The sequence below is a fragment of the Panthera uncia genome, chromosome D1, assembly GCF_023721935.1.
Source record: "Panthera uncia isolate 11264 chromosome D1, Puncia_PCG_1.0, whole genome shotgun sequence".
Taxonomy (NCBI): domain Eukaryota; kingdom Metazoa; phylum Chordata; class Mammalia; order Carnivora; family Felidae; genus Panthera; species Panthera uncia.
In genome coordinates, this window is record NC_064808.1 from 52,182,663 (window position 1) to 52,205,645 (window position 22,983).

Below are 22,983 nucleotides of genomic sequence, written 5' to 3' on the forward strand. Positions count from 1 at the left end.
ACTATGAACAAGGAATTTTATTGTGAGGAGACTTCTAAAGTTGAATAACTCACAACTCTTTCATTGTAGAAATTCACAATGTAGTCCATAAGAAAGACATATGTATGATGTTGGAGATGTCTCTGGGTCTCCGTCCACTGTGCTCCGAGGACTCAGCCCCTTGCTTTTACTACAAATGTTGCCAAATGCCAATTACCACCTATAATTTCCTCCTACAATTTCCCCAATTTGGCTTCAGCAGAAGACATACTCTCTAGGTTCCCTTTTCACATTGCCCCAAAAAGGTTTTTTTTTTCAACTCAAACATTAATGTTCATACAAATCATCTAATATCTTGCTAAAATGCAGATTCTGACTTAATAGGCTTGCAGCTAGTTACTTTCCAGGTGAAACTGCTGCCACTGAACATTCGACCACACTTTAAGTAGCAAGGAAAAAAACATACTTAAGCCAACTTAGACACATTATAAAGGGCTTAATGTAAATCACAAAAAAGGAATTAAATAAGGGAAGCAAATATGAAGATGCTAAATTGCTCCAAAACCTTGCAGAGTTCCACCCACCACAGTTTAGGGCCACTGATCATACTTCTTCCTTAGAAGCTCCTCTGGATTCTTGCTCATAATTCATACCTGAGGATAGATGCCATCAATCCCCCAAGCAATAACAAAAGCATTCCTACATACTCTATGAAATGCAGGCCTCCTCTTCCCTAAAAGCAGATTTGCTGTGGTATATTAGGTCCCCTTTAGGGATTAATTGATTGATTAACTAATTAATTAATATCACTTAAGGGCTATGAAGTAAAAGGAAATATCTCCTCTTTGGAAGAAATATTCCCCTGCTCCTAAGAGAATTTATTGTAGAGAAAATGGAACTTCTACCTCTGCCCCATCATTTAGACTTTAGACTCAGTTTTTCCAGGACATTTACTCTAATCTGCCAACTTTTTACACAATACACAATGGGATTCATCAAAGGTGGTACCACCAAGAATGCATCAGCTATCAGAATCATAGCCAAAGGGGATTTATGCTTGGCAAAGTGATGTATGGTAGCCAAGGTGATGATGGGCACAAAGAAGATGAGCACAGCACAGATGTGGGACATGCAGGTATTAAGAGCTTTAACTTGCTCCCCATGGGATGCAATACCCAATACAGTCTTCAGGTTGAACCCATAGGAAACAGCAATGAAAACACTGTCTGACATCATGCAGAGTGCGACAAACAGACCATAGTAAAAGTTAACCCTATTGTCAGAGCAGGCCAGTTTCATGACATCCTGGTGGAGACAGTAGGAGTGTGAGAGCAGGTGTTTATTACAGTATCTGAGTCTATTTAAAGTGAAAGGAAGAGGAAGAACTAGTAGAATGCTTTTAATATCAAATATCAGCCCACGATGCAAAATTCTGGAGCTGGTAAGAATGGAATTATACCTCAGAGGGTTGAAAATGGTTGGAAAGCAATCAAAGGACATGATCAAGAGCATTGAGGATTCCATGCCTGTGAATCCATGGATGAAAAATTCCTGGGCAATACATGCATCAGCAGAAATCTCCATGGCATTGAACAAGAAGATCCTCAGCATAGAGGGAAGAGAAGAGAAAGACAAGCCCAGGTCAGATAGGGCCAGCATGGAGAGGAAATAGTACATAGGCTCATGCAGGGAAGACTCTGTCCTGATGACAAACAGGGTGGTTAAGTTGCCCAGGATGGCCAGGAGGTACATAAAGCAGATGGGGATGGAGATCCAAATGTGTACACTCTCAAACCCTGGGATCCCAACCAACAGGAAGGTGGAGATTTCAACTTCTGAGGTATTAAGAGAAAACATCACAAATAGGTCTCTCATTTATATGTTCCTGGTAGATAAACAACATCAACAACAAATTCTCTTAGTTGTGTGTACTGAACACAATTAAGTTCAGTTGTCAGTTAAATTAAGTATAGCTCATCCTTAGGTATCAAGCAATAATGTAACTTTTTCTATATAAAGAAAAATACAGAGTCAATTTAAATAGGTTCTTCATGATATTCATTTGAGACCTTCAAGTCTACCATTGTTCCTTATAGCTTGGAAGCAACAAGGTGTTTGATAACCTTTTAAAAAAAACACCACTTTTTAAGATTTATGCATCAAGTAAACTAAGTTGGAATATATTGCAATCTGGAAAATCTATAACATCTTGGATGTGGTCAATGCTCATATATTCATACAAATCACAGATGCTACAGTAGCAGGACTTAAAGGAGGCCTAATATATTATTGTTCATGATACATGTGTGTGAAAATATAAAATTGACCTACCACAGAGTTTGGGAAACTAATTTGCAGAGCCAAATTCAACCTTTGAGAATTTAAAAAATATTTTAAAGTGTTGTATCAAAAGAAAAAAAGAAGAAGAAACGTATAGGACAGAGACAAATACATGGCCTGAAAAGTCTAAAATATTTACTTCCTGGCCATTTACAGAAAAAGTTTGTTGGCCCCTGTACTAGAAAATTATGCATACAAGCACACATGTGTGTGCACATGTGTGTACACACACAAAAAATCACAGTAGAATGAGCATGGTGGAAATGGAGTATGTGTCAAAGGGAACTTCAAATTTAAGAGTAATGTTTTATTTTTCATTTTTAAGAAGCCAATAACACATGAAGCAAATATACAAAATGTTTTAAATTTTCCCATCAGAACTTTGGAAATGGAGGGTGATGCTCAGTACTTTCTTATAGTCTTTTAATTCTACCCCCTCCTAATTGTCTTATACAACACCACTTCCAGAACCATAAATCACCAAGAGATCTCCAGGTTGAAACACTATATGCCAGCACATTACTGTAGCCTGAGGCAGTCTGAGTGAGCACAGCACCTCAGGGAGCAGAGGAAGGACTCCTCGGACACCAGCTATCATCCCCTAAGTGGTGAGCTTCCAGCTAGAAGACCACAAGAAGCGGTGAGAAGGGAATGGCCAGGCCACAAGTATTTGTCCTTTCATGGAGGGTTTATGAGCATTTCCTGGCAAGGGTAGAGAAAGAATGAATTGTATCCAGATGGAAGAAATTACAAGGTGAGGGGTGGAAATAGCACTGAAGAAGGGGAGGACACTTACTAGTCTTTTTCTCTGCTACTAAAATTTTAAAGGACCTTTGCCTCCACTTGACTCAAGATAGGGACTGTAAGGTTCGTGGTGTGTAGGGTATGTCATATGCAGAAGTGATGAGAACATATTTCAGTACTGAGTGTCCATTTCACCTCAGCCTTTCAAATGTGGTGGGTTTCCTTGTAGTGAATAACATATGACAGTCGTCATTTGTAGGTGTTTGAAACACTCGCATTGGTTCCATTCAATCGCTAGTGGCCCCGTTCAGAATGGCCACGGTTCTTGTCCTTCTTTCCCTGTTCTTGGATTTCTTTTGGCTTACCATTTCTCTTGGCTATTCAATGTCTACCTTTTAGATTGCTGACCAATTCAGGTTCTTACCTCTGGTATTTGGACTTGATCCTGCTCATGTTCTTGGTGTCAGCATCACTCACACCTTGGGTAACCCTCCTTTTAGCAGCTCTAAACCAGAAAAACCCCAATAGTGCATGTGACACTCGGCTCTTGTCAGGGGAATGGGATTCACAGGGAGAAAGGTGATAATACACTATCCATTCTTGTTCAAAAGGTGACCTTAAAATGGTCATTTCTAAGATTCCATGTCTGAGTTATTTTTTGAAAAGCTGCCAGCCTAAATCAAGTAACTAAACAAATTAGTTACTACTGGCATCATTGTCTTTTCAACTGTGTCCATCATGCCAATATAAAGATGTACCCCATCCCACATATGTTCTCTAATCTTTTCAGCTTTCAATGCTGTCCCAAATGCAGCTTGATCTCTTAGGCTGAAGAAGCCATGAAGCATTTTACCTACAACCATTTCAAAGCCATAAGGTTGAACTCTATAAATTGCAGAGTTTTCATTGGGAAACATAAAATAAACTGAGGGAAATTCAATTTGAGTCTCTAGGACACCTACTAGGCTCCTGGGTTCCTTACCCCAGAGCAAGGGTGAAAAGTTTTCAAATTCTTCCAGGTTCTATAACTTCTCTGCTCCAGCACCATGTTGGGAATCCATATCCTTATATATACCCTCGTACTCTTCCCTAGCATAGGCACATCCTCCTGAGAATTAACAGACACCTACTCCCCTAGGAACAATGACTCTCTAGCTTCATTACATCTATCTATAACCTGCTCTCCCAAGAAATGCAGAGAGCAGGCTCAGACTCACAGTTGTAGATTTAATTAATGCTTGAGATGCTGTTCCTACATCAGGTGCAGACTTTGAGGACAGTTTGTCTCAGACATTGGTAAGGTCGCCTATATCCAGCTATGGCTCCAAGATTAAGTGTAGGCCTTAGTAAACTCAATCTAAGACTATCACAGACCTTATGTGGAATTGTACCAACAGATATTTTCTGTTTGGTCATCACAATGTCTACTTTTATTTTAAATGTGAGTGGATTTAGGTAGGTCACAAGCTCTCAAATTTATCATTGACTCCTTTCTTCACTGTCTTATATCCAGTCCCTTCATATTTATCAGCCATTGAAGGCATTTAATCTCACATAAGAGAAAGAAAAGCCCAGAATCACAAGATTCTGGTATCTTAGGCCCTCAATTTCAGAAGAACTATCAATTTTTATTCAGCCTCAACTTTGAAAATTGGAAATAAATAAAAAGTATAATTCTGGTGCATGTTGTAGGAGGACATGTGGTTCTCAGAGAGAGAACAGAAAATTAGATCTAGCAAACACCTTTGACTTGAAACAAAGTAACGACCGATAAATGAACCAATTTGCATAGACCAGCAATGATCACACTGGTCTTCAGGTTAATATAAAAGAGGATGTGCTAGAGGTAAGAGCTATAGTCATCAGAGTAGGTCAGGCAGAAAAGTGGAGAAAAGAGGGCTCTAACCTATTCATATTGATTTTCCACATTTCAAAATATATATTATAGTCAGAACATTAGACGAAGTAAAATAAATTCTTATGCTTAATCCAGCATCTATCTAGGATCATAATGGAGTTACATGGTTCAATTATGTCTACATCCTCCCATTGTTCCTTGACATATATCTGCATCATTCTGAGTTGAACACTCCTTGAACTGTAGGTCCAGAAAGCTTTAAGATCACCAGGAAGAAAAGCAGCTGGAACTAAAAAAAAATTAGTGCTTTGTTCTTTTCAGGATGCATGGCATTGAGAACTCTGTCCTTAGAAGGGATAAATTTAGGTAAAAGGCAAATTTACCTAAGAAAATATAGGTGAAAAATTAAATAAAATGTATTATCTTCCTCCTGCTTTTCATTCTCCAATTCAAATTGCTGCCCCAACCCCTCCTTCTCCATTTCTTCCCTTCTTTTTTCCTCTTTTTATTGTTAATATGACAATTTTAATGTACAAAGCTATGAATTATAGGGAATTTATATTCCCTATAAAAGGAGTTTCTCTTGGGGTGCCTGGGTAGCTGAGTTGGTTAAGTGTCCAACTCTTGATCTCAGCTCAGCTCTTGATCGCAGGGTCATGAGCTCAAGCTCCACAGCCCAACTTAAAAAAAATAAAAGGAGTTTCTCTCATTGGCCCTCTCTGAGACCACATCTATGTGCTTGATATGCTTGTAGAAATTTCCCCATTGTCCTGGATCTGACTCCATCCTTTCTAAAACATTTAGCCCATGAAAACCCTTTTCTGAACCATTTCCCTTCTCTACCTGAGGTTAAAAAAGGTAAAGAAATAGAAGTTGGTAAGTATGCCACCAACTGATTTATAGAATTAAATGGAGAGTAGATCTTGTACCAGAAAAGAACAAGGGGACTTTTCAACAGGAGAGATGGCTCAAACCTCACTCAGAGGCAACCAATCCCTTGTCAGCCTACAAGCTCTCCAGGCCAGAACATCAGGGTTTGAGTTTATGTGGTGAATCAGCTTCTTATAGTGAACCACTTCAAATCCTTTGACCTCATTGTCCTGTCACTGTTGCAACAACTGGGCTATTCAATCATTGGCTGGCTTCACACAGGGAGAACATGATAATCCCTTGCCTTAGGCCTGCACTGTGCACCTCTTTATTCTTGTCCCAGGACTGACACCAAGTCATGACACATTCTCAGATACTCACTTGGTGTTCATACATGTGAGGAAGTATGATGGAATTAACAGCTCATAGGATAAACTTTGACCAATGGTAAATGTGATCCAATGGATAAATGTTCCCCTCCTTATTTTCCTGGATTGACTGTCATGAGACATATTTGATAAGTAAGGCTTCAGAGATGGGTCTGCAGGAATGGTCAATAGTCGTCCATAATGATGTCTGGCTCATTCTTGATTTACCATCTCTCAGCTCCAAAGTGCCTTTTGCCTACTCTATGATGATGGTGTTGGACTCTGTAAATATTTCTCTTTTGTCAGCTGGCACATTATTAAGACTGGTTAGTGGAAAGTAGTGGAGGAACACTGTAGGGAGAAGGGGTTTTCTCTTCTTGGTTTCTGTGTGGCTTGTTGGCTGGATTCCCACAGAACATGTTGTTTTTCCATTGCTTGGCACTGTGTGATTGCTTCAGTGCTTGGTTCCAGTGGTGCACAGTTTCTTCCAGAATTAGCTACTGAGCTTGTTCTCCAGCTACTCACTGGGAGAACAGTGACATAACCAGCGGCTCAGACAGTATGGAGCAGCACTCTAGCTGAAGGAGAATCTCCTACATCTTCTCCTTAGCCCTGGGTCTGTGTATATAAATTAGGGCAACATAGGGCTATCTAGTTAGCAAGCTGGCCACCCAACCCTCAACCCAAAAGGGCAGCCTGGAGCTACCCCAGCCTGAGCCTCACATGGAAATGCATTATAATCCTATAAAGGGTACTCTATCCATATCCCAGTTCCAGCAGTGTCCAGCAGTCATAAGCTTGTCTGGCACCTAGAGTTCAGAGAGTTGGCACCTTCCTTGGAACTCCCAGAGGGAAGATTTTTTGCAAGCTTCATCAATAGACACCTTATAACTTCACAAGCTTACAGGAAGGAGAAGAGGGCTCTTTCTTGAATGTTCCATCTCTACCCTAGGAAGGGTGGTTACTCCTTATATCCTCTTCTCATCTTTTAACTCTTACTAGCCAACTTCCCTGCTAATCTACTTCCCTGTTAATCTACTTCTTTATTAAACCTTTTCTTCTCAAATAATTATGTGGTCTCTGTCTCTTGATTGGAGTCTGGATAATGCAGTGTCCAAATCAATAATAAATTTTTGTATCATCTCACTGTCTTTCCTTTTTTGACACCAGCTATCCCTCACTCATGCTCCCTGGAATCACATTACAATAGCATGGTCAACTGACAACTAAGGCTCTATTGCCAGTGGTCAGTGGGCTTACAATGATTCCTGAGATGCAATGGCATCAAAATTACTATGACTGTCACCTGTGGTTGGTTGGATGAGATTCAGGTGGAAGGGAGATGTTAGGTTACATGGTGACTATGGACATTGAATCCAATCTCTCATTTGTACCTAAAAAACATTAACTATAAAGATTATGAGATGGGATAACTGTTGTGTATCTGCATTAGAAACCTTAAATAGAAAATGATTAGATTAGGACAGCCAATTGACAACTCAGGACATGCTGTGAAAGTCAGAATGCCCCCTATAGGAACATTTAAGGAAATCTTTATCTCCTTCAGCCAAAGATCATATACTTCTAAAAATCCAGCACATGATTTAACTGAAAGAGTAACAGAACTGCAAGGCAAATTGAATGCTCAGTTTTGATAAATCTTCTTTTATAAAGTTGTAACACTGAAAAATACTGGGAATAAAAAAATGGGGAAGTGGTATGATCTTCACTGCTGGGATATTAACATTTGAGTGTATAAGCCTAAAAATCTTGGAAATTTTGAATATTCCATGTTAGCCAAAGGAGTTCCCCTCTCATGAGAAGATTTACAGATGATATTTATTTTACCTTATACAGAAACCTTACAAAAACCAAACCTGAGGACAATGCTTTACAATGCTTTTCCTATGCAAGATCTTGCCCCATCGCTTCTCACTGTACCAAAGCCAATAACCAGTCTGATTTCAGTAAAGCTTGAGCAGGGAAATGTTATTAACATTTGGGGAGAAAATAGTTTAACCAGTGACATCATTGCAAAGCCTACCTGATTGTACTAACTAGAATCAAATGAATACCTATAGGAGTATATCTCGAAGGTATTAGATGTAAGTCAGCATAGGAAGTGGCTAGTGACATAAATATTAATTAAGATAGAGAAGAATTTGACACAAACAATTTGACATTATTGACAGAGGATACTCATCTATGATTTGAGGTTTAACATTATATCAAGGATACCTAGCAACTGTGATAATGCACTGCTGGGATGGTTGATTGAAACTTGAACATGATGATTACCTATAGCAAATTAGATAGAGATGTCAGATCTTCTTTGCAAAATATAGACTATAGAAATCTCAAAGAGGTAGACATGTTAGAACGGATTTATCATGTAGGACCAGAGAATTTATTACATGATTATTTTCTCTGGGAGAAAAGAGAGGACACTCCTTCACTAAGGCAATAAAGAACGCATTTGTAAGAGGGTATTTGGTATCTTTGAATAGTTCGGTGATTGCTATGCTCTGCAGCCTAGACTTGGCAATGTAATCTGCCCCTGTGGAACTGGCCTCCCTACTGACAATGAAGATGAAGTGATCCTGAGACACATGGAAGGACTTAAAATCATAAGGTAAATATAATTACTGTAGAGAATAGCAAAGGTAAAATGGCAATCAGGGTGACAGGACCCATAGTGACCTATTGCAATAGATGATAATGTTTCTGAAGATGAGCACAATGGACAGTAACTGGGAGCTAATTGACATGCATTTAAAATAAAGAGCTTCTGAGCATCAGGCTGACATCAACCACCCTAATAGGAAACTTAAAGATTTAAGTTGCTTCACCTATTTAAAGATTTAAGTTGCTGCACATATCCAGAGCCCATTAACTGAACATGAATCTTGGTGTCCCTGATGAAATAACCTGCTATGCTACTGGAAACATGCAATACAAATTATCTATATCTTTTCCAAAATGGACCTATGTCCATTTACAAATGTTCATTAAGGAAAGGAGAATACCCAAAACCTTTGAGAACTATTGGATATAGGATACAATCTCTCACTGATAATAAGCAACCAAACATAACATTATGCTCTTTTTTGATTAAAGTATGAGATTATTGGGGTAAGATGATTAATGGAATTTTGGGCAAATTTTGTCTCCAAGTGAGCCCAGTGATTTTCATACCTGTGCTTATTCTCCAGGTTCCTAAGTATATAATTGGTTATATTACATTTATGAGCTGGGAAAACTCTCATCTGTAAAGTTTGCACCATTATTGTAGGGAAGACAAAGTACAAAGTCAAAACAAGCACAAGTAAAGTTTATGAATAGTTGTCCCAGGATCCCATGACACTTATCACTGATATATAGATGCTCTCCATTAATTCACATTCATGGCCTCACTGAAGGTTTCTGATACGTTAATGGAAAAGAAGGAAAATATTCAGGCTCGGTTCATGGATGGATTAGTGGGCAAGTTGGCACTAACCAGAAGTAGAATACAGTAGCACAATACCTTCACATATGGGAGGCCACAAAAAAAAAAAAAAAAAAAAAAAGAGTGCTGAAGGAAAATCCCCTTAATGGACAGTGCCCTTGGTTGTTAACTTCATGTAAAAAGAGAGGTTGTCTGAGGTATGTGGATATACATGGACTTCTGTACTTTGCTGAAGGGCTTGGATAGCTGGCCAGTGAATGTAACTAGCAAACTTAAAAGAAAAGAGATAAGGTAGTCTGTAGAAGATGTATATGAAATACATATTGAAGTAGACATATTGCATCTCATGCTAATATCCACAAAACAGTACCCATCTCAGAGGAGGAACTCAACAATCAGAAAGAAAGAACCTATGTGTAAATATCAGCAAGCTTTGGCTATACTACTTCTGATTCAGAGGGCCCACAGATAGAGTAATAATGGCAGAAATGAGGATAAAGAAAGAGCCAAGAGTATGAGTTCCTTCTTACCGACGCTAATCTTAGGAAAACTGTGTAATCCTCACTCCTGGGTTTAGTAATGTTATTACCAACTTTTAATGTTCAGCTAACAGCAGTAGGAACTGATCCTGAGCACTTGATATGACATTTTGTATGTGCATTAGATATACTCCTACACATAATAGAGGGTAAAAGAACTACCTATATATTATCCAATGTTGAATTGCATTCATATGCTTATAAGATTCACTCTATAGAATGGCTATTTTTGTAGTTAATCAAAAATTTTAAGAAGAAAAACATCAAATTATAAATTATCTTTTTTATATCATTTAGAAAAGAACAATTGGTTTATTAACAAAGTTTCCTACATTAAATCTGGACTTATCGTATGCAGTCTGAACGAACATTTTATTCAGGACACATACTACTTGTACATATGAATAGTTGTTTACATACATATCTCACTTTACATTGAAAATGAAACAAAATTTAGGCAACATTAATGTGGAATTACTGACAAGGAAACTAAGCAAATATCACACAACCTATAAGTTGCATAGTTTAGGTTGTTGAAAGCACATGTAGGCCATTTGTGGATAATTACACCATTCTACCAAGGCATTCATTCATAAATGGCTTTGTCTCTACTCTGAGATTACTAATGATTAGATTTGTTGCTTCTGAATTAAGACCTTGACAATAGCCTTTCGAATCTGCTTAGTCTTCACACTGTAGATGATAGGGTTGAGCACAGGAGGGATGAGAAGGAAGACATTGGCCATGATGGTGTGGACAAACAGAGGTGCTGAATGGCCATAGCGATGGACAAGAGACAAGCTGATGAGAGGGATGTAGAAGATGGCAACAGCGCTGATGTGGGATATGCAGGTGTTGAAGGCTTTTTGCCGCCCCTCAGAGGAGGCAATGTTGAGAACAGATCGAATGATCAGGACATAGGAGATCAAGATGCAAGGACAATCAAACCCCGTCGTGGAAAAAAGTGCAAACAGACCAAGGATGCTGTTGATTCTGTTATCTGTGCATGAGAGTTGAATGAGATCAACATGGTAGCAGTAAGAATGTGAAAGGGCCACAGCACGGCAGAAGGACAGCCTCTTGACAAAGAGCACCACCGGTAACATTACAGCAACGTTCCTTATCAACATGCTTATCCCAATCTGGGCAATCCTGGCATTGGTGAGGATGGTGGCATATCTCAGTGGATCACAGATGGCTACAAAACGGTCAAAGGCCATGGCCAATAGAACCCCAGACTCCATGAAAGTAAATCCATGGAGAAAGAACATCTGGGCAATGCAGGCATTTAAGGTGATTTCGCGAGCTTCAAACCAGAAAACACCAAGGGTAGTAGGAAGTGTGCACAGGGATAAGCTCAGGTCGATGGCTGAAAGCATAGAGAGGAAATAATACATGGGCTCATGGAGGTTCTGCTCACGGACGACCACAAATAGGATCATGCTGTTCCCAGAGAGGGCGATGACATACAGGAGACAAAAAGGGATGGAGACCCAGACCTGGGCTGCTCTCAGGCCTGGGATACCCGTCAGGAAGAAGGTCAGAAGTTGAGCATTGGTATTATTGAGGACCAACATAATTAGGGACTGAGAAGACAGGGATATTTGAATAACTGAACATAATATAAATAATAAATATATAGCTCATCACTTAGAACATCTTTCTGGCACTCTAACATTCACTGAGTTACTATTGCTGATTTTGTAAGTACTTTAGGTTTTTTTATGAGCTTGCTAGTACTGGAAGCCTCTCTCCATGCTTCTCCTCATTTATTGAAGAGAGAAGATTCCCTGAATTATTCCACATCTAATTTTTCTTAAATCTATAGTTCTCTTTGATGACAACAAACATCACAATGAAGTCATCCTTTCCTCTCAACGTTCCCAGTAGAACACTTAAACAATATGATGAGAAAATTGGTTTCTAATATTTTTTACCGAAGTATAATTAACATACAGTGTTATAGTAGTGTCAGCTGTACAATACAATAATATAATGGTTTGAAGTATTTTTTGAAAATAAATTACTAATCCTGAAATAAAGCACTGAAAAATCAAGTCACATTTGAAATGTGGATATTATTATTTTTTTTCCTGGGAAATATACAGAAGAATGCCAAAGACAACCCCAAGACACACATGTTTATATATGTGATTATAAGGTGGTCCAAAGTACCATCCTAACAAAATAATTGTAACTCCCATTTGTTGAAAGTTCTATGTGTTATTTGACATTTTATATGCATCATGTAATTTCATCCATATACCAACTCTAGGAGGTAGAACGGAAACTAAGACTCAAAAATAAATCTCCTAAGGTTATCTTTATAAAGTACTGTCTAATTGTTGAGAGAAACCATATACATAATTAAGGTAGAAGAAGAAGGGAGGAGGAAGGAAGGAAGGAAGGAAGGAAGGAAGGAAGGGAGAGAAGAAAGAAAGAAAGAAAGAAAGAAAGAAAGAAAGAAAGAGAGGCAGGGAGGAAGGGAAGGTGGAAAAATTGAGAGATAGAGGAGAGGAAGGGAGGAAAGGAGGAAGAAAGAGGGAGAGAGAAAGATAAACCTTGCCATTATTTTAACATAGTGCAGTAAGCACTACATTTTGATAAATAGCACAGGCTGCTCCTAAAACACAAAGAACCTTAATAGCCATCATTTATTGAACACATACTATGTGCCAAATGCAATCATCTTCATATCCATAATCTTATTCAATCATCACAACTATCCAATGAGGTATAAAAAGTTGTCATTCTTAATATTTTTATTACAATGTTTAAAGTGATTAATTTTCCCCATATAATACAGTTAGACAGTAGAAAAGCTGAAGTCAGAATCTGCATATAAGACTCCAATTCCTTCATTCAATAAGGCTGAGGAATGCATAGGAGGAATCTCTAAACCAGTCTGACAAATGTCCCTGGCAAACATTTTTCAAATTTGTACCTTCCAGAGACACATTTTGGTCAACGTAGCATCTCTGGAGTAGAGTCTTAAGTTTCAGGTGTTAATTCTCTATGAATTATGTAAATACAAAGCTCTTCAGGCTTCTGGGGAAAAGAATCTCATTGATGGTCTGTGTGCACAAAGGGCCAGAGAATTAGTGTTGAGGCTACACCCACTATGGAAAACAACAGTAAAATAGAATTGCCAGATTTGGTTACTAATTTTTTTTTAAGCTTATTAATTTATTTTGAGAGAGACAGTGAGAGTGAATGGGGGTAGGGGCAGAGACACATGGAGAGAGAATCCCAAGCAGTCTCCACACTATCAGCACAGAACCAGATGCAGGGCTCAAACTCACAAACTGTAAGATCATGACCTGAGCAGAAATCAAGAGTCAGATACTTAACTGATTAAGCCACCCAGGAGCCCTTGATTCACTCACTTTTGTGATCCTTTCATTTATCCTTTCATTTACCTATTATGCTAAGGATACTTTCTTTCTGGGAATTTTCTCTCCTCACGTACTGGCACTAATCTCTATTACTTTTCTCCCACCACTCAGCAATTTCTCTCTCTGGCTTCCCACTCCCCACCCAAAGAACCTTAACTTTGGAATCCTTCAGGAATCTGCCTTTTGGCCATTCTCAAGTCATTTAAATTATCTTGCCCATTTTCACAGTTTCATCTTTCATTTATTTAATGAAAAATTTCAAATAATATCTGAAGGCAGCTGTGGTTTCCAAGTTCTTGAAGACAGATGTTCCTTCTGAACATTGCCATATGGATTTCTCATGCGTAAATCAAATCCATGTTCAATTCAATTATGTTCAAAACCAAACTGATCATCTTCCCCTATGCCCTATACTTGTTCTTAATCCTTTATATTCTGAACAAAGCTTATAATTTTCACAAAATTAACCAATTCTCTAAATCATAACTCTGGGAGTTGCCCTGTATGTTTACATCTTTCCCAATCACCAAGTCCCTTCTGCTCAAACTCTAAAGACTTTCTCCTTCCACCTCTTCTTTATTTAAGCACAAAATAATCTCTTTCAGATCTTCATGCTATCTAACCATGCCTATTAAATTAACCTACAAATAATAATAACATATTATAAATATAAAAGGACAAGGGCTCCAAAGCAATAACAACATCCATTTATTAAGCATCTTCTCTATGCCAGAAAAATAAAAACAAGAAAACAATCCTTTAAACAATCCTTTAGACTGAATAAAAATGAGAAAGTCACACATTTCCACATTTCTCTTATAATGCTATAAATATAGGGAAAGTCAGAAAGAGATTAAGTTTATTTGGGATCTTGAACAAAACCTTTTTAGGAACCATTACATCAGGTTGAATGAAATTTTGTTAGTCTCCAGAGGCTGGTTAAGGGAGATTTGAAAAGATACTCTTCTTATCTGGGTGTTTCCGTTAGGGAGGACATTCGAACAAAGGTTCTGGTCAATTGAGATTAAATTGGTCATTGACTCCACATAGGTAACAGTCAGCAGAGGGATCAGACAGGGTCAACCATGTAATGCAAGTATTGGCACAGGATGACATTCATGTCTGTCAACAGACAGCAGCTCAGACTCCAGCATGAAAAATACATATAGCTGTCTTGTGACCTGGCATCAAAGTAGTGTTTAGAAGGTTCTATTAGGACATTTTTAAGATATGGCTAACCAGGTAAAAAGTCCATTGCCCCTGAACAATGACATTTATTTGTTGTTTGCTTCAGCAAACATTTATTAAAACCCTGTTCTGTGCCAAGTAGAGAAGTGCTCTATAAAAGAAGACACTGGAGTGTAATGTGTAGTCTGAATAACATAAATTTATTAGAAAACAAGGGTGTAAACTATTATTTTTAAAAAATTTTCAATATTAGATGCTAGGAAAATATTTAAATAAATGTGAAAGAAGAAGAAATTAACAAAGATTAAGAGCACAAATGAATGAGTTAACTATAAAACCAAAGTTGATTACTTAAAAAGAAAATATATGGGGGCATCTGGGTGGCTCAGTCAGTTAAGCATCCGACTTTGGATGTCATGATCTCACAGTTTGTGGGTTTGAGCCCTGCATCGGGTTTTGTGCTGACAGGTCAGAGCCTGGAGCCTGTTTCAGATTCTGTGTCTCCCTCTCTCCCTGCCCCTCCCCTGCTTGTGTTCTATCTCTCTCTCTCTCTTTCAAAAATAAATAAACATTTAAAAAAAAGCCAAAAAGAAAATATATGAACTTATTTAAAAGTGGTCAAGAAATTTTTAGAGAAAGCATGATTAATGGCATAAGAAATGGAAAAGAAAACAAAAGGATAGAGAAATAAAATTTTAAATATAATGGTTTAAGGATGCATAAGTATAACAATATATTGGGTAACAGATATAAAATTGACTTTATAGAAAAACATCAATCACCAATTTAGCCCAAGAAATCAAATCCAACAGAAATGGCAATGATGAGGAAATTTGAAGAAACCAAATTTGAAGAAAAAAAAAAAGTAGAGTATTTCTAAAATTCTAGTAGAGTGAAAAAGAGGAAATTTTGCACTACCATCCCCTCCAGCAAGGATCATTTGGCAATGCCTGGGAACAGTTTTGGTTGTCACGACTGGGGAGGGAGTGCTACTGGCATCTAGTGGGTCCACGTCAGGGATGCTTATATCCTCAAATGCACAAGACAACAAGGACTATCCAGCCCAGATTGTTAACAGGGCTGAGGTTGAGAAATCCTATTCTTGAGCATATAAATAGATGAAAAGCTATTCATCTAATTACTTATGATGGCACATGCAAACATTATAAATAACCTTTTAGCAAGTCAGATGTAACTGTTCCTTTAAAGAATATTGCACTTTGAAACAGTACACTTTGTCTTACAAATGAAAAAAAATATTCAGTTCAAGAAATCTATTAATGATGTGGCTATACTAACAGATTACTGGTGGAAAACCTGATCAAGACTTGAGGGAAAAATCAGAAAATGCAATGGCAATTCATGATAAAATTATTAATATTTAGGAAGAAAATAGCTCCCTGAATGAAAGACATCTTCTAGAAATTTGGAACAAAACATATTTACTGGTGACCAATTAAAAGCATTTCTTTTTTTTTTTTTTAATTTTTTTTATTATTATGTTTATTTATTTCTGAGACAGAGAGAGACAGAGCATGAGTGGGGAAGGGGCAGAGAGAGAGAGAGACACAGAATCAGAAGCAGGCTCCAGACTCTGAGCTGTCAGCACAGAGCCTGACGCGCGGCTCGAACTCACAAACCGTGAGATCATGACCTGAGCTGAAGTCGGTCGCTCAACCGACTGAGCCACCCAGGCGCCCCTAAAAGCATTTCTATTAAGGTCAGTACAAGATAAAGATATTTACTATCACAACTAGTATTCAACATTCTATGGAAAAATCTTAGTAAATGAAAAAAGTAAATAAAAGGAGAGTGTTACTCTTAAAAAGAAATTTTTGAAAGAACTTTATTTAGGTTTTAATTGATTCTTTACTTAAAAATCTAAAAGAAAAGACTGCAAACTCTTAAAATAGAGTTCAATAATGTGACCACATAGAATATAAATAAATAAATAGCTATTCCTGTTCATAAAAATTAACCATTGAGGGAATTTTATAAAAATAAGGATTTATTTACAGTAGCCACCAAACTATAAAAGTATTGGTATAATACAATGTCTGTATCGTTAGAGAGAAGAGGCCTCTAAAAATTTAGTGAAGAACATAAAAAACGTCCTTTATTTCTTTCCTGAAGATAGAAATATCCAATAGTGAAACAATGTGAATTCTTGCATTAATATTCTCATAAATTAAAGCATTTATCAATCAATAACACACAAGATTGTTTAATGGACAGTGATAGATGGATCCTAAAGTGTATTAGATACAATAAATGTATAAATATATTCAGTATAATATTGAAAATGACAAAGAGAGGGGATTTGTCCTTTGATATATCAAAATGTAAGATGAAGTTATTATAATAACAAAATATAATATTGTCAAAGTTTAAAAATATATGTCCCCAGAAAAGAATAGCATTTCAAAAAAATGCGTGATGAGGATAAAGAATATGATGACAATGGCATTTTATATCACTAGAAAAAGTAACTGATAGGTGATAAATGATATTTGGTCAATTGGCTAACAATTTATAAAAATATTCATCTATCCCTATTTTACACAGACCCCTGCATTTGAATTTAAAAATTCAAGGTAAAACCAACCCCTATAATAATATTAAGAGTAAATAAGGGGCTCCTGGGTGGCTCAGTCGGTTAAGCGTGGGACTTCAACTCAGGTCACGATCTCGCGTCCGTGAGTTTGAGCCCCGCGTGGGGCTCTGGGCTGATGGCTCAGAGCCTGGAGCCTGCTTCAGATTCTGTGTCTCCCTCTCTCTCTGCCCCTCCCCCATTCATGCTCTGTCTCTCTCTGTCTCAAAAATAAATAAACGTTAAAAAAATTTTTTTAAAAAAAGAGTAAATAAAAGAAAATGCATTTGTGACTTTTTTAGGGAACGCCTTCTACTTAAGATGAAAATAAAACCATTAAATAAAATACTGATAGAAAACACTGCACCCAACTTAAATACTATTGATTACAAAAAATGCCTGTAAACAAAATTAAAAGTACAGCATATCATACATGCATTAGAAGGCTAAGACCAAAGACTGCTGCTGCATGCCCTTCCAAATAGATTGTGTGTCTGTTGCTTGAGGACAGTCTGTGGTTTGATCGATGGTGAGGGAGTTGGGAATGGGAAACATAACACTAAGCAGATTTCTGTTTCCAGAGGCTTTGGTCATGAAGGACATAGTGGACATTGGAATGTATTATTCTGATCCAGTACCATAACAAGGATGAAGGCAGGTGTCTTTACTCCTACATTGATGGGAGGTAGGACCTTGGTGACCCATTCCCATTTAAGATTCCTCATCTGTAAACCTGGAACTTAAAAAAATATCCCTGCCTATTTCCAGTTTGTCTGTGATAACTGGTCAAATACCAAGATGCATTTGAAGTACTTCTTTCTTTTTTTTTTAATTTTTAATGTTTATTTATTTTTGAGAGAGAGGGAGAGACAGAGCACAAGTGGGGGAGGGGCAGAGAGAGAGGGAGACACAGAATCTAAGCAGGTTCTAGGCTCTGAGCTATCAGTGCAGAGCCCAGTGCAGGGCTCTAACTCATAAACTGCAAGATCACGACCTGAGCCGAAGTCGGACGCTTAACCGACTGAGCCACCCAGATGTCCCTGAATTACTTCTTTCTAAATATAAATGGCTTGTGTGAAGACACTTGTTAGAGAGCTCAGACTACCAGGATCCTGTAAAAAGGTGGAGCTGATGCCAAGTGAAAGAACTCAAAAAACTTATTTTCTAGCGAATGAGGATATGGAAATCAGTCAAATTTAAAAGCTGAGTGAAGCAATAAAGTATACAATACATGTCAAATTTGGACCCCACAGAATTACAACAATTCACTCCACTTCCTTGACATAACTGAATTCAGTGTTTTTCTCCTTGGAATAAATATTCGTTTGCAAACTTCTGGCTGATATCTCACTTAATTCCCACAACATTCAGCTTGTGCCTGCCGCTCTGAACGCCTCTTCCCATTATCTGTACTCTTCTACTTCTGATTTGCAGTCCTGTGTTTCTCAGTACCTACCCTGCTCCGTGCCTCCCACTGGTTCATCCAACCTCACCCTCCACATTGGCTCTCACAGTCCCTCTCCTTGGTCTGCTCTTTCTGCTCCTGCCATCTTACCTGGCTCCCAACAGAGGCAGAGCTGCCTTTCCCACTCACCGACCAGCCACCTATGCATGTGGGTGCCTCTATAAGGAGCCCAGCATGTAACCCAGCCCTGCTGCCAAGAGACCCTTGGGGCTTAGAAATAATATAATCAGATGAGCAGCATGATTCTAGGTGTGAGGACTAGGCTTTCCCTAAGAGGCTCATCACTAGACTGAAGCAGATCAGTAATATGTTTACCATTCTCTTTTAATTATTTTTAAAATTATTTTTAATATTTAATTACTTAAATTTTAACTATTTAAATATTTGTAATATTTTTCAATAAATATAAACATTCTTTTTTCTCTCCATTAACTTTAGATCCTATTTATTGCCATATAAGCTGCAGGCAAGAAATACCCTCACACTTCCTCCTTCTTTCCCTTCTTCATTCCCAAATTTAGTCACCTACACTGTAATATTTGTCTGGATAAGATATATAAATTTATGTAAAGTGTTAAAGCTATGATTAAATATTGCATATTTGTGTTTCAGTTGTTTGAGCCTTAAAGGAAATAAATTTTGACTGAAATTTTTTTTATTTGATTTTTATTTGATTAAATACACATTATTCAACACAGAATCTAGAATACATGGTGCTACTAATATAAAATCAATTCTTTCCTTTTCTACTGATTCTATTGCCCATAATTATGCCAAATTTCTATTTAATTTACATTGGACCATGGTTTTCTTGGACAACTATCTGTTTTCTGAAATTCAAATACCTTCTATTTTCCTTGCTTACAGGATAAAGACAAGCTTTCTTCATCATCTCCCTAATGCCTTACTGCTATTTATTCCTAATGATAATTAAATGCTTGCAAAATCAAATGATCATACAAATATTCTCAAGATCTTATTAAAATGAAAATTCTGATTCATTAGGTCTGAGATGGAGCATGATTTCTGAATTTCTGACACCCCTTCTTCTCTGAGGATTTATTTTGTGCAAGGCTTTAAAACATTCTGCATTTTCTTAAGGTTATTTATTTATTTGGAGAGAGAGACAGCATGGGGGGGGGAGGGGCAGAGGGAGAGAATCCCAACCATGCTCTACGCTGCCAGCACAGAGCCCAATGTGGGGCTTGAACTCAGAAAACTGTGATATCATAACCTGAACCAAAACCAGACACTCAACCTACTGAACCACCAAGGCGCTCCTATATTCTGCATTTTTTAAAGTATATCAAAATGCTGCTTTCCTGGGAGTACTTTACATGATATCCTTGAATAATTTCCACTCATACTTGGTTGGCGATTGGATATCCATTTTATTTTGCTGAAGCACACACTCTGGTTTTATTAAGAAAAAAAAAAGGAGGCAGAAAATGATAAATATTCTGTGTTCCTGCCTGTCAAAAAAACTGTTTTTGCTCTTACACTTTATTGATGGATTTGGCTGTATATAGAATTGTTAGGCTATAATAATTTCTCTGAACATTTTCAAGGTTTAGTTTAATGTAATGAATAAGACTAGAGATAAAAATTCTGGTTCTGTATGTCTACACTGTAAAACTTAACTCCTTGCTGCCTTAGTTTCTCTACCTGTAAAATGTTGATACCTATTTCATTGAGTTGTTGTACAGAATCAGTAAATCTGTAGTTTTTAAACTGTTAGAATACAAATTGGCATATAGAAACTATCAAGCAAATCTCCCCTATTCATAGCTAGGTTTGTATAAACCAAAATTAAACTTTCTGGTCTTTCTTTATAGGTCTTTACTCTAAAGCATTAGGTTCTACTTTTCTTATCCTTGGTACTTTGAAATTTCACAATATTGTTTCTATATATGCTTTTTTTTTCCAGTTCTTTATTATTTTTTCCTTCTTTGCTCAGTAGTATTCAATTGGATAAATGTAGCAAATTTGTTTAATCTCCAATTGACAGATTTGAGTTGTTTTCACATCTTAGCTGTTTATACATACAGCTACTATAAACATTCTTTGACACTTTTGGTACATATATAAAACACTTATTTGGGGTATGAACTATAAGCGGAATTGCTTGGTCAAAAAGATACTTACCTTGGGGGCACCTGGGTGACTCAGACAGTTGAGCATTTAATTTCAGCTCAGGCCATGATCTCACAGTTCATGCATTCAAGCCCCGCATCAGGCTCTGTGCTGACAGCTCAGATTCTGTGTGCTTTGGATTCTGTGTGTCTCTCTCTGTCCCTTTCCCACTCATGCTCTGTCTCTCTCTGTTTCTCAAAAATAAACATTAAAAAAAATTTTTTAAAGAGATGCTCACCTTTATTAGAAATTGCCAAAAAGTTTCCTGATGCGGCTGTACTTAGAACCTGAGTGTGTCAATTGACCCATATTTTTGCCAATACTTAGTGTTGTCAATGTATTTAATTTTTGTTATGCTAATAAGTTTATATTGGTATCTCATTGTGATTTGGTATTTTATTTCCTATGAATAATAATGCTGAGCACTTTCCACATGTGTATTCATCCACTGTCTTTTGTGACGTGCCTATTTAAATCATTTGCTTAAATCACTTCTCGGCCTTTTGGCTAAGATCAAGTGTAGTATCTGTTCTTATCAGTTTAATAAATCATTTGCTTAAAATTTTAATAAGCTGCTTGTTTTTTCATTAATTGATTATGGAACTTTATTTTTCAGTTATAGGCATTGTGAATATTTTCTCCATCTGTGACTTGCCTTTTCTTTTTTCTTTAATGTCTATTTATTTTTGAGAGAAAGACAGAAACAGAGAGAGCGTGAGGAAGACACAGAATCCGAAGCAGGTTCTAGGCTCTGAGCTGTCAGAACAGAGCCCCATATGGGGCTTGAACTTACAAACTGTGAGATCCTGACCCCAAAGTCAGATGCTCAACTGACTGATCCCCCCAGGCACCCCATGTTTGCCTTTTCAAATTTATAATGCCACCTTTTGAAATTGATTTTTTAAAATTTTGATGAGGTTCAACTGTTGATTTATTTTCTTTCATAGCTAGTGCTTTTTGCAGGCTAAGAAATCTTTCCTTTCCTAAAGTTCATGACAATATTATTCTATTTTTTCTTTTAGAATATTTATAGTTCTAGCTTTCAAATCTAGGTTTATATTATAATTCAGTAAAGATTTTTTTGAGGTAGGAGTTAAGGTTCATTTTTCTTTTATACAAACAATTAGTTTAGTGCCATAAAGACATTTTTCTGTCCCTGAATTGCATTACTTTCTCTGCTGAAAATTCTGGTTTCTTTATCATTTTTTTCAATAATGTATTGATCTATCCTTACATGCATACAAGGCCACCCCTAAGTTATGTGGGACACAGTAGGATCACTGCCTAAATAGAAAACAATTTAATTAGATAAATAATTGAATTAAATTACATTTAGCAATTAATTAGATAAACTAATAAAAACGATGTTTAAAATCCACTGGCTGGTGATCTTGAATGGCTCAGTTAGTTAACTGCCCAACTCTTAATCTCAGCTCAGGTCTTGATCTAAGATCACAAGTTCAGCCCCACATTGGACTCTATGCTGGGCGTGAAGCCTAGTTAAAAAAAAAAAAAAAACCCACTGGCTCATGTGGAGTATAATTATTTATAGATGAAGATTTAAAATTAAGGATAAAATGTATTTATTGCTGTATTAGTTTGTTAGGCTGCCATAATAAAGTGCCACAAACTGAATAGCTTAACTGACAGAAATGTATTGCGTTATAGTTCTGGAGCTTAGAAGTCTAGGATTAAGGTATCAGACATGTTGGTTTCTTCTGTTGGCTATGAAAGTGAATCTGTTCAATGCTTCTCTCCTGGCTTCTGGTGGTTTGCTATAAAACTGGCTTATAGACACATCATCTTGATTTCTGCCTTCATGTCCACATGGTATTCTCTATCTATTTATATGTCTCTGGGTCCAAATTTCAATTTTTATAAGGACATCAGTCATATTGGACCAAGACCCACCCTACTCCAGTGTAAGTTCATCTTAGCTAACTATGTCTTTAATGACTCTATTTCAAAATAAGATATATTCTGAGGTACTGGGGGTTAGAAATTCAACATATAAATCGGGGTGGGGGGACACAATTCAACCCACAACAATTGTCCAAGCAGTGCAC

At 37.2% G+C, this 22,983-nt stretch overlaps 2 protein-coding genes and 1 pseudogene across 2 annotated transcripts; 1 reads left to right on the plus strand and 2 right to left on the minus strand.

The window, feature by feature from the left end:
* Positions 1-894: 894 nt before the first annotated feature.
* LOC125917025 (olfactory receptor 51A7-like) lies at positions 895-1,854 on the minus strand. The gene has a single exon (XM_049623277.1). The coding sequence runs from the start codon at positions 1,852-1,854 to the stop codon at positions 895-897; it is 960 nt and encodes a 319-aa protein (XP_049479234.1).
* Positions 1,855-10,708: 8,854 nt separating this feature from the next.
* LOC125917035 (olfactory receptor 51F2) lies at positions 10,709-11,734 on the minus strand. The gene has a single exon (XM_049623288.1). The coding sequence runs from the start codon at positions 11,721-11,723 to the stop codon at positions 10,776-10,778; it is 948 nt and encodes a 315-aa protein (XP_049479245.1). The 5' UTR covers positions 11,724-11,734; the 3' UTR covers positions 10,709-10,775.
* Positions 11,735-21,404: 9,670 nt separating this feature from the next.
* LOC125917857 (uncharacterized) lies at positions 21,405-21,525 on the plus strand (annotated as a pseudogene).
* Positions 21,526-22,983: the final 1,458 nt, after the last annotated feature.

Excerpts from the sequence above, each read along its gene's own strand:
- LOC125917035 (XM_049623288.1), bottom strand. The coding sequence starts at position 11,723 with ATGTTGGTCCTCAATAATACCAATGCTCAACTTCTGACCTTCTTCCTG.
- LOC125917025 (XM_049623277.1), bottom strand. The coding sequence starts at position 1,854 with ATGAGAGACCTATTTGTGATGTTTTCTCTTAATACCTCAGAAGTTGAA.